Source organism: Pollachius pollachius (genome assembly GCF_949987615.1).
Source record: "Pollachius pollachius genome assembly, chromosome: 20".
In the NCBI taxonomy this organism is placed as follows: Eukaryota; Metazoa; Chordata; class Actinopteri; order Gadiformes; family Gadidae; genus Pollachius; species Pollachius pollachius.
Window position 1 is genome coordinate 5,969,392 of NC_136953.1, and position 12,500 is coordinate 5,981,891.

The window sequence follows — 12,500 nt, forward strand, 5'->3', positions numbered from 1 at the left end:
TCTGTGTGTATCTGTGTGTGTGTGAGTCTGTATCTGTGTGTATCTGTGTGTGCGTGGGTCTGTATCTGTGTGTATCTGTGTGTGTGGGGGTCAGTATCTGTGTGTATCTGTGTGTGTGGGGGTCAGTATCTGTGTGTATCTGTGTGTGCGTAGGTCTGTGTCTGTGTGTATCTGTGTGTGTGTGTTAGTCTGTATCTGTGTGTATCTGTGTGTGTGGGGGTCTGTATCTGTGTGTATCTGTGTGTGTGTGAGTCTGTATCTTTGTGTATCTGTGTGTGTGTGCACCTGGCCGCCCTCCTCGCCCTGACGTTCATTACAGACCGGTTGGTGGTGGGGTTCCTCAGGGCTCCAATTGCTGGATCCCTGACTTACCATTGGCCTAGTGCACGCTCATTATAACCCCTGTCTCACTCCAATAACCACACTCTGCCCCCCAGCACACCACCACTGACCCCGACTGCGTGTGTGTGTGTGTGTGTGTGTGTGTGTGTGTGTGTGTGTGTGTGTGTGTGTGCATGTGTGCGTAGGCTGAGTCTGGCTCTCCATGCGTGTCTTTCCCAGAGATCGTTTGCCTACAGCCCAACGGCAGGGTGAGCATATGGTTGTGTTACATCTCCCTGAGAAAATCTCAGCTCCACTCTCTTTCACACAGCTTTTAAATATGTTTTTACATCGGTCCGAATGTATTTGTATCATCGAGTGCATTTTATGTCTGTGTTTTTGTAGCCCAATTTGAATTTTATGCATTTGTCGACTTAGGTCGCTATTCATAAAAATGTCTCTTAAAAAATGACTGTGTTAGCGTAATAAAATAACAATTATTTGGAATTAGAATTAACCACGAGGGTTTCAGTGTTTGCTGCTTTGCCCACCATTGTATAATTGAAAGAAGGACCTTGTATTCTTTGGTCTTTCGATGTATTGCAGTTTGAATCAATTTCTCGGCGTGGGCCTGTACAAAGGGGAGCCAGGGACTTTTCTTCCTTTGTGTGTGTGCGTTTGCATTAAGACTTGTATACACAAGGGCCAATGCTGCTTACAATGCCCATTATTAGTGCTGACAAGCAATTCATTATATTACAATTACCAGAACGCACAGGAGAAGCAAGCAATGCGATTGGAAGTGAAATTGATCGTATCTCAGCCCGGCTATCCGAAACCGCCGATCACCGAGCTAATATTGAGCCCACGACGTTCAATTGCACGTGTGTGTGTGTGTGTGTGTGTGTGTGTGTGTGTGTGTGTGTGTGTGTGTGTGTGAGTGTGTGTGTGTGTGTGTGTGTGTGTGTGTGTGTGTGTGTGTGTGTTTAAGAGAGTGTTTGTGTGTTGGAAGGTTGGGGTGTATGTGAGTGTGTTGGGATGGGGGGTGAGAGTGTTTCTGTGTTGTGTGTGTGTGTGTGTGTGTGTGTGTGTGTGTGTTCCTATGTGTGTGGGGAATTGTGTGTGTGTGTGTGTGTGTGTGTGTGTATTTGATGTGTATGCGTGCGTGTGTGCATTTCTACAATGTGAGTACGTGTGAATGTGTGTGTGTGTGTGTGTGTGTCTGTATGTGTGTACAGTGTGAGTATGTTTCCTATATTTGTTTGAGTTGGATGCGTGTGCGTCTGTGGGGGTGCATTTGCGAGTATCCTCTTGTTTGTGCATGCATATGTAAACACAGAATCACACGCATGCTCACACAAACACACAAACACACATTTTTAGATTCAAACACTTTGTGTTTCGATGTTTTTGGTCCGTTCTCTTCATGTGTTGAATCCACACATGATTCATGCTGTTTTTTCGTGCTGCCATACATCTGTCTGTATAAGGTGTGAAAAGGTCTGGTTGATATTTTCAGTGAAGTGATAGTATCTGATATTAACTGAAGTAATTTGATTAACAGAATAAGCTGAATCAGCAGTAATTCAAGTAGCTGCTAGTAACTCAAATAACTGGCATGAACGGAGGGAATGGAAGTCAGAGTGTGGAGGTGAAATGGTGTCTCTGAGATGTTTTTGTGGAAACAGACAAGAAACAAATAAATATTTCAGCAATGTTTTTCCACCGCTCTCTCGCCTCAACCTTGGGAAAGAGGAACTGGAAGCTGTTAGGAAACGTTAAACTGGGGAAGAGGTTAGGAACATCCTAGTTCCCTAGAATGATGGAGCATGTGAGCTAGGCAGGACATATATAGAGAAAGAGATGGTAAAATAGAGAGGTAGATAGTAAAAGTCAGATTTCACGGAGAGTGAGAGAGATACAGTTAAATACATAAAGGGAGATAGTAAAATAAAAAGGCAGGAAAAAAACACAAAGAAATAGAGAAATGGTATGAGATAAAGAGAGAGAGATTGTAAAAGAAAGGTCAAGTACAAACCACAAAGAAATAGAGAAAGGGTAAAAGATAAAGAGAAAGAGCACGATAGTAAAAGACAATGAACGAGCTTGTCCAACCCGGAGTGACAGAGCGACTTTGCAGCAGACCCATAAACACATCTCAGTGTCCTTCACTCCTTAGCGACAATGGCGGCGGCGGCGGCGGCTAGCGCTTACCTGGCGCAGGTTCCGCGTGACGCGCACGTCGTGCCAGGTGTTGTCGTTGAACTTGCCGTTGACGGGCTCCACCAGCGCCTCGAAGGCCCCGGAGCCCAGGTTGATGACCAGCCACACGGCGCCGCTCTTCAGCGACAGGTTGACGTAGTCGGCCGACTTGCCCGTGTGCAGCATGAGGCCGTTGCGCTGCAGCGTGCGGAAGGAGAGCGTGATCTCGTCCGTGCTGCTCTGGATGGGCGTCAGGGACAGGTCGTAGCAGAAGAACTCGTTGCCCTTGAAGGTGGCCACCGACTCCTCCTTGCCTGGGGGGGGGGAGCGGAGACAAGGGGAGGAGGAGGTTAGCATCTGGGGCTCAGAGCCGTAGCCAGGGTTTGAAATAAAAATGATCCAAAGTAACAAGTCTCAAGTGAAATAAGCATTTACTCATCTAAGACTTCTCAAAGTTCTCAACCGCTTATTCTCAACCGCTTATTTTGTATACAGTTGTGAATCATTTTTTTATCTCTAGAAAAATGGCTATGGGCACGCTGGAACTGATGGTGGATTCAGATGCACGGAGGAAACGGTCGCACAAGTTCATGCAGCGGATCGCTGTTTTGTCTTAGCGACATACATTGAGTACAGAGAGTGGGCCCAGTAGGGGAGTCAAACCCCTAACCCTAGCAGTGTTGCTAGGGTAGTTGACGATGCCCGAACAATTGAGATACACAGGACAGTGTAGTAGACTGACGAGTCAGAGAGGGCGGGGGGATGAAGAGAGAGACGGAGAGAGAAAGAGAGAGGGCGGGATAAACTATTAAATAAAACCGAGCCGAATATCTGACAAGTCCTGACAAGGCAAAGAGACATGGGAGACATTTTATTCTAAAGGAAAAAACATAAACGAAAACTCAAAATAGATGCAGAGAAAGCAGACATCTTAGTTATGGAGGGGGGGGGGGGGAAGGGGTTTGCTGCCAGTCAACCCAACCTTCCCCAACCCCTGCCCAAACCACCCCCCACCATCCAACACCCCCATACTAGTGTCAAACACCGGACTAAACAGCGCTGGGAGATTGAAGAGGCTTGTGGTCACGGCTGTCACGCAACCAACAGACAACGGCCGACTCCCTCTGACCATTATGTCATTTCAAATCCTAAAACCCTCTCTCAGGGGAAAAAACACACACAACACACAACAAACAGAGTACAATCCTGTCTGTGCTGTCGAATTGGACGCTAAGCTATGCTGGAGAAGGACGTTTGCTGTTCCTTGCCGACGGCGGGAAAATAAATGTCAACGGCAAAGGAAAAACTGCAGAGGATGCAGAATGGAGACGGCCGCGATGGGAGGGCTTTGATAATTAATGAAATGCCTGGACGCTAACGCGCCATACCAAACGAATCAGTCGACAGCTCTCTCTGGTCGCGGACGCCCCGACACATTGCTCGTTTAGCGCCGTAGCGGCGCGCCCGTAGCTAACGGCTAACAGCTCCCAGGGGAGGGGTCTAACGAGGGTAGAGGAGGAGGAGGAGGAGGAGGAGGAGGTGGATGAGGAGGATGTGGTGTTCTCCGGTGCTAACCCACACACTACATCACTCTACCTTTTAACATCGACCTCTGTTTGCTGAAAAGTAGATGCCAGGCACAAGACCAGCTAACCCTAACCTGAACCCAACACTGTTGCAATGCATGCTGGGAACCGAGGGAGAGTTGTTTGTCACCCCAATTTCCTTGGGGATCAAGGTTTTTTACCAATTACTAACTACTACCTTATCTATACCTTGCCGCCATCTCTCGGGACACTAAGCAGAAATCCTCTACAACCGCCCCGTAATGCAATTAAAAGGCTGGGCCTACACCATGTGTAAGAGAGGAAGGGTGGAGGTGGAAGGAGGGTGGGTTGGGGCTGGGTTTGGCAAGGTGGAGTGGCGCTTCATCACCAAAAGCTTTCCATTATGGCAAAGACAGGGCAATGTCTGTCCCGGCTGTGTTGGGATTTCCCAGGAGGGGGGGGGGGGTGTGAGGGCCTGGTAGAGAGGGAAGAGACGGTGGAGGAGAGGGGAGGAGTCAGGCACGGTTGCTGGGTGTGGTGGATTGGGAAGATTAAAGGAGCAATCGCGAGGCCTAGCAAGCTGAGTGGAGGGCCAGGGTGGAGGGCTAGGGGGGTGGTTGATGAATGACATGGCAGGGTGTCTGGTTGATCTATGGTGCAGGTTGGGCTGTGTGTGTGTGTGTGTGTGTGTGTGTGTGTGTGTGTGTGTGTGTGTGTGTGTGTGTGTGTGTGTGTGGATGCGTCAGGGGCGTGTTAGTGTTAATGACATGCATTGGATTGAAGTATTTCTCCAGAGAAGAAAACTGACAAAAAGTGTGAGTCACTTTTCAAGTCTTTTCAAGTCTCTGTGTCTGAAAACCTAGTGTTTGTCTTGGTTTGTTTGACGTCCACATTAAGGCCTTCATGAGGACCATTGGAACAGCTGTAAAGATCTAAACTTATAATACCAGTGGTGACCGAGACACAATCAAGGTTGCATCTGTTCCTCGCGCCCACAGGACGTTTGCTATTCTAGTTCGATAACGATCACTACCCGTGCCATGATGCACACACACACACACAAAAACGCATTCCTTTGTGCCGCATGCGACACAAGTGAACATGTGCAAGACATGGGAAGAAATAATGACTGCAGTCCGCGGTGCCTCCCCGCCAGCCTTATGGGGACGACGACTGGGACAAACACAATCAGTGAGCCTAAGACCATGTGAACGCTTTAGCATGATGAGGGAAGGAAGGCAGGGAGAGTATGAAAAAGACAGAGGAGGAAGAGAGTGAAAGGAGTCAGACAAAGGGAGAAATAAAGAGCTAGTGCATTAAGAAAGGCGAGAGTTTGTTAAGGAGACAAAGAGAGCGACACAGAACTAAAGTGTGGGGGGGGGGGGCCGAGAGATGTTAGGGCATGACAAAAATAATGAGACTGCGGGAAGTTTTAATGAAGAGAAAGAGGAGGTAGATGACGAAAGAAGAGAAAGGAAGAAAACAATGGGAAGGGCTGAAGAAAAGACAGGAGGAGAGATGGCTTAATAAAGACAGCAGCAACGACAGCTGAATGACTACTGAAAGAATGAAAAGGAGAAAAACAGAATGACAGTAAGATGCTGACAGAAAGAAAGAAGGATCAGAGAGTGAGAGATGGTTAGATCCGGGCAGAACAGAGGGAGAGAACAGAGAGCAAGAAGCCTAGCTCGCAGGCGCTCGAGAGGCTGGTGTAGTTGGAAGTAATGCGTGGTAAATGGACCACAGCGAGCCCTTTCAATGATGTATTAGAGACGGAACCACCGACCCACCGCCCCTCCGACAGCAAGACTACACTGACACCACCACCCATCCCTACACCACTACACTGACAGCACCACCCACTACCACCCAGACCCACACCACCACTAAACTGACACCACCACACCAACACCACCACGACTATGACACCACCACCCAGCCCTACACCACCGCCACACAGACGCCCCCACCCAACCGTACACCACCACACTGACACCACCACCACACTGACACCACCACTCAACACCACCACACTGACACCACCACCACACTGACACCACCACTCAACACCACCACACCTTCTCCAACCATGACACCCCAACCAACAACACCAACCACCCTCCACCACCTACAATTTCCACCCCATCCTCCATCTACCTCCGCCTCCCCCGACCCTTCACCACCACCATGCACAACATCAACTCCTCTCCGTCCGGGGAAAGGGCCGTAGCATTAAGCAACAAACAGCGTGGGCTAACTTCCACAAGCACAGCACTTTCAGAGAGACAAGATATGAACACGCACGCATGCGCATACACACACACACACACACACACACACACACACACACACACACACACACACACACACACACACACACACACACACACACAGGCATCTACCTACACCAAAGAGAACAGACATTTTCACACACACTAAAATGCGGAGATAGACACAACACACAGACTGACACACACTGGCAAACACAAAGCACAAAAGGCAGCCTCACAAAATGCAGACACCGACACACACACACACACAGACAAGGACACAGGCACACACACACACACAGCCAAACCAACATACATAAACACAGATAAACACCGACATGCACACACACTGTTATGCTGATGCATTTTTAATGAACAGAAGGCGGAGAGGACGAGATAGCCCAGCTCCTTATGGACTGCAGGCCCCAAAAAAAAAAACAAGCAGTCACTTTTACGTACGCTTTCATTTCACCACTTGGCAACGCTGAGCAATAAAGATACAAGGTAAAGCTGGCTGCTCAATAAAGGTAGTATCCCGAAAGTTTTTATCAAACAGACAAATATGAATAAATAAATTACTTCTTTTATTAATCTGTAATAATGTAAAATAATATAATCCATTTTATTTTTCCGGGCGTTAAGCTGCGCGATAAATAAAATAAAGAGCACACAGTCGACCACCCCCAGGGCCCATAAGACGGTCGAATACGGAGAGCCGATAGATATCTCAAAGAAGCTACTTCCAACCGACACTCCCTCAGAGTGAGGAGCCAATCAAATCGCTCGAGCCCCTCCCCCGACGCCCCGCTAATGTGCAGTATACATCTTGTAATGGTGGGGCCCCTCCAGTGTTCTGCAAGTTGTTTTATATGGTCTATCTAATGGTCCCGGGCTATAAACCTCTCACAAACCCTCTCTCCTACCTCTCTACCACTCTCTTTAGAGGGACAGATTGGTAGAGAGATGTCGAGAGAGATATGGAGAGAGAGAGAGAGAGAGAGAGAGAGAGAGAGAGAGAGAGAGAGAGAGAGAGATGGAGAAAGAGAGAGAGACGGAGAAAGAGAGAAAGAAAGAGAATGAGGATGAGAAACCAATATAATCACTGAGAGAGGGCAAAAGAGAAAGAGTAAGGTAGAGAGAGGGATACAGAGAGAGAGTTAAGATGAGAGAGGTTGCTCTATAAAGAGCCAGAGGAGAGAAAGAGTGAGGGATACAAAGGGAAAGAGAGAGACTGTGTCAAGGTCCCAATTACCTCACCAAACAGAGCCAGTCTCAATCATAGATGAAGGAGTCATTTTGAAACTCAGACGTCCATGATCCTTCCTTCATTATATTTTCTGAGGTTGTTGCGGCTTTGATTATCATTCATTAAGAGGACAGAACTGAAACAATCCAGTCGCCTTTAACAGGATTTTCTATAGAATATCTTGTCCCTTTTATTTCTGTTCTCTTGACACTGCTCATTAGCTTACATGATTACCTCTGAGAACTTTGAGCTATTGGTAACACTATTGGTCTTCAGATGTTTTATTTATTTTCTAAGCATTAACACTGTAGCTAATCCTCAAAGAAAATCTGCAGCATCGGTTGCTTACAGATTGGGATGGAGATTGCTGATCGTCTGAATGGAGAACAATCGTTTTGGATTGAAAAAGAAGCCAAATTAAGACCAAAGATACGTCCCTACACACAGCCTAGAAAGGGTGGATTGTTCAAGTTAATTGCCGCCATTTTGACTTCTTATTTTCAGTTAACATTCTGAGGAGTTGACACGGACTACAGTGTCAGCGAGTCAGGCAGCCAATCCCGTCGGCTGTTTGCCCTTGGAGCAAAAGACTCATCCTACCAAGCTACACAACACACTCTCGTTGCACACACACACACACACATACACACACACACACACACACACACAAACACACACACACACACACACACACACACAATTGTAAGCATCCATGTTTGCACACTCACTGACACACACAGAACAACACACATGCAAAATAAATAATTCTAGCTCTAAAATGAAAAAATAACTCACATAGCAAATGCCACATGAGTGTGTACTTGGAAACGCACACACACACACACACACACACACAAGCGAACACGCACTCACACACATTAACACTTATCATTGTCACAGGAAGGCCAAGGTGACCTGGCAAGAGACAAAGCGATGGCATGTGTGTGTGTGTGCGAATGTTTCTCTTTGTGTGTGTGTGTGTGTGTATTCGTGCGTGAATGCGTGCGTGCGTGTGTGTGTGTGTGCGCACGTTCCAAACATGTCAGGGACTCCCTGCGTCCGTCAGCCGGGGTATGAATAACCCTTTCTTAGGTTGTCATGACAACATCTATCGTCCTAACAGCAAACAGTGACAGCCATTGGACCTTGGGTCGGTACAGTTACCGTATAGATATATTGTTTATGGTTTATGGTAAAATCCTTTATGAGTTATACCATGTAGAACCACGACTATATGGTCATCTCCACTCAAGGCGAGATAATACGATATCAGGCGGGGACAGGATGGTTTGGTTGGATAGGATCTGGGTTCGATTCCCAAATGACTGCAGTCTCCCTGTGTTCAACCTGACCCCTACCTTATTCCTTAACAACATGTTTTGTGATTTGTGGAGACAGTTGGATGAAAGTTTCTGCCTGAAAAAATGCCATGTCCAAGATGAAATTACTCTGCCAAACAAACACAATGGTTGTTTGACAATGGAAACTGAAAAATCGTTGGCCGCCCGAATGCATCATGAGTATCTATTTTGTGTTCAGTGTTTTTTCTGTTTGTTTGAGTGAAACATTGCAGCCACATGAGTGCGGAGCAGTGTGTAACAGTAACTTAGGCGCGGTGCACACTCGGGGAGAACGAGTGAGCGCTAGAGAGAGAGAGAGAGAGAGAGAGAGAGAGAGAGAGAGAGAGAGAGAGAGAGAGAGAGAGCGAGTGAGGGGTAAGACGGTGGACTTCTGTGTCTGTGTGTGTGTGTGTGTGTGTGTGTGTGTGTGTGTGTGTGTGTGTGTGTCTGTGTGTGTGTGTGTGTGTGTGTGTGTGTGTGATGGGCTTAATAGGATGAGCTGCTCTAGCGGTGCATTAGTCAACACATAATGAAGCCCAACGCACTGCCCTCGGCCGCATTCCATTACACCCTGGGGATAATTAGGCTGGTTTTAGCAGAGAGCCCAAATGGGATAGGACACATGTGTGGATGGACATACTGTGTGTGTGTGTTTGTGTATTTGTGGAAAGACAGTTTGTGTGTGTGTGTGTGTGTGTGTGTGTGTGTGTGTGTGTCTCTTTGAGAAAAGTGTGCGTTGTGGAGTGTGACTACATCTCACATAACAGCCCCCCCTGCTCCAGTTCCCCCCCGCTGCCAAATCTACTCCTCACCCCCCATTTACTGTGAGGTTTTGACATTAATACTCCGACACACACACACACACACACATACACACACACACACACACACACACACACACTCCATCCGGGACCGCATGTGGGTAGAGCATGCAGTGCATGGCAGTGCAGTCACCCTCTATTAGTTTCAACCCCCCGTCCCAACACCCAGCCGTGGTGCGGAGAGGATGCATGGCCGCCATCTGAAAGCACGTTTCCACAGCGCGACAGCGGCGGTACAAACGGCCGTTTGGATATATTGTGATGAACGGAACAGGCGTGCTGGGCCTACCGATCCAGGCCCGGTCGCGCTCCAGTCCACGGCTCACACACACACACACACACACACACACACACACACACACACACACACACTGCAACGAACACACACAAGAGCACGAGGGAGAAACAAAGGTTTATTGCTAAGCAGGAGAGCTACACGGGCTACATGCTGGTGGTGGATGTCAACGGGGAAGGCCTCTCTCTGTCGCTCACACCCACTTCTTCAACGCTTTCTTATTCATAGAACCAACTTTGTATTCATTCTCGCCTGTGTGTTTGAAATGTGTTAAGTCATGTGTTTACAGCCCTAACTGCTTTCCTTCCAGAACACTATTACATTTTTTTATTGGATATGTTTGCCCTACTTTATCATGTGAGGCAGATATTAAGTGTTGGAAGTGATCAGTAGTTCAGTAAGTTTCATTATCTTCTGACCATTAGAGAAGGGGTGATCCGAGGTCATTCTCAGACTTAAATCACTTGTAATCGATGATCTATATTGAAGTCCCCCCTCCCCTCTTCATCCTAGCGCTGACCTAGACTGCACCGGTCTGTCTAGGTCCTTAAGATGGCTAATTTGTTAATTAGCTCACAACTCTGTGGCCTTTATAAAGTGTCTGCCTGGTGGCCACAGAGAACAGGAGACGCCAACAATATCTCTCCCAGTCTGCCAATAGCCTGCACTCCCAACCCCTTTCAGACTCAGTGATTACTGTATGTATTGATCCCAGACTGATTTAAACGCGCTAATGAAAGAGGCTACATTTTACCGCCTGCTCACCTCGCTCGGATGCTGTCGCTTTGTTGTCGCACCCGAGCCAGACCTTGAACACAACTTGCGCTCATTCTCTCTCTCTCTCTCTCTCTCTCTCTCTCTCTCTCTCTCATTCTTTCGCTTGGCATCTCACTAACTCTCTCTGTCTCTCTGTCTCTTTCCATGTCTCCGTCACTCTCTCCGTCTCTCCGTCTTTCCGTCTCTCTCTCTGTCTCCGTCTCTCTCTCCGTCTCTCCGTCTGTTTGTGTGTGTGTGTGTGTGTGTGTGTGTGTGTGTGTGTGTGTGTGTGTGCACTATTTGACCCAACCATGAATTAGGGTCTGATGTTTAATGCAGGGTTTTTGTTCCTGGCAAAGCGGTGACGAAAGGTGCAGCATTTGGTACTGAATACGCTTTTGTGGAGAAGGTGAGCTGTTTTTTTAACAAAAAAATAAACGAACACAGCTGCTTATACTGTTAGAGGCCATTCTCGTTTCCCTTTGTTGATGCCGTGCAAAAATCCTTCGGGGTTGCACAAAACAACAACCTTTCTGCACAAGATGGCCTTCAACAGAGTGGCCTGGAATATATCAAACTTGATCAGAGATTCTGAAAAGTCCCAACAATATGTACCCACGGAGGCAGGCGGTACTTTCGACCTCATTGACCTAACGTACAGGAGTGCTCCAACGGAAACAGAGACTCAAACACTTTCTGTTGAGTTTAAATGTCCTTCGTTTCATTGAGTCCCAAGAAGTGGTTATCTTTATTTGCAGTCACAGTATGAGCTAACCGAAGCATGCAACTCAAAAATTCATGTTTTTGTCATCGCTAAAACGTGTAGACGGTGAACCAGTACCGAATGACCTTCGATTATTGAAGACAAAGTAAAAACTAATTATAGTTAAAAGTGAAAGAAAGGACTGTTAAAGAGTTTACTGTGAAACGAATAAGAAAACAATCGAATGTGATTTGCATGGCAAGGCGGCATTCCATCCCTGAAGATCGTTAGTGCGCTCATCTTACCTCGGTGCAATTACAAAAGAAGCGAGGCTGGAGTCTGGCGGCGTACAGCTTGGTCAGCAGCCCCGCCCCTCTCTCCCCCCTCCCCCACAGCCACCTTCGACTCCTGAACATTACATCCTCTGCCCGTGCCAGCTCGGAGATTGGGGGGCCCCCCTCGGCCTGCACCGTCAGCACCTCGGGGGCCCCTCCTCCGCACGGCCCTGCCTACTTACAGCTCACACTCGCAGCCCCGGAGCTGATTCCTTCTCTTTTTTTATTACAGTGAACAGAAGAGGAGGGAGGGATGAGGGGAAAACGCTTTTCCTCGCTTTTTCAGAGTTCCACCGTTTACTTTCTGCTTCTGAAGATCTCTAATGTTTCCTGGAGAAATGGTTCAAAGGAATACAAGATAAAGGGGGTGAAAAACAGTTGAATTGTTGGAGGATTCGGCAACAGCCAGGTTGTACGATCACATCACTGTTGGCTGAATCACAGGGATGCCCTGCCCTGCCCTGCCTCTCTCTCTCTCTCTCTCTCTCTCTCTCTCTCTCTCTGGGCCCTATTTTAACGGTCTGAAATGCAAGTGAGAAGCACCAAGCACAAGTAGCTTTGTGGGCGGTTCTATGGCGATGTCGCTAGTTTACCGGCGCAAAAAATGACTATTGCGCCTGGCGCAAATCTAAAAAGCGTCGGTTTTAAGTAGCCTAATTAGCCG

General features: G+C 47.6%; 1 protein-coding gene across 1 annotated transcript in view; it reads right to left on the reverse strand.

Annotated features, from left to right (window-relative positions):
• The window catches only part of nrxn2b (neurexin 2b), a gene marked incomplete at both ends in the record, with an annotated part of 530,523 nt that overhangs the window by 363,819 nt on the left and 154,204 nt on the right, over nt 1-12,500 (reverse strand). The window contains one exon of the mRNA XM_079758236.1: nt 2,536-2,837. Coding sequence (XP_079614362.1) covers nt 2,536-2,837 — 302 coding nt within the window. The remainder of the gene's footprint in view (nt 1-2,535; nt 2,838-12,500) is intronic.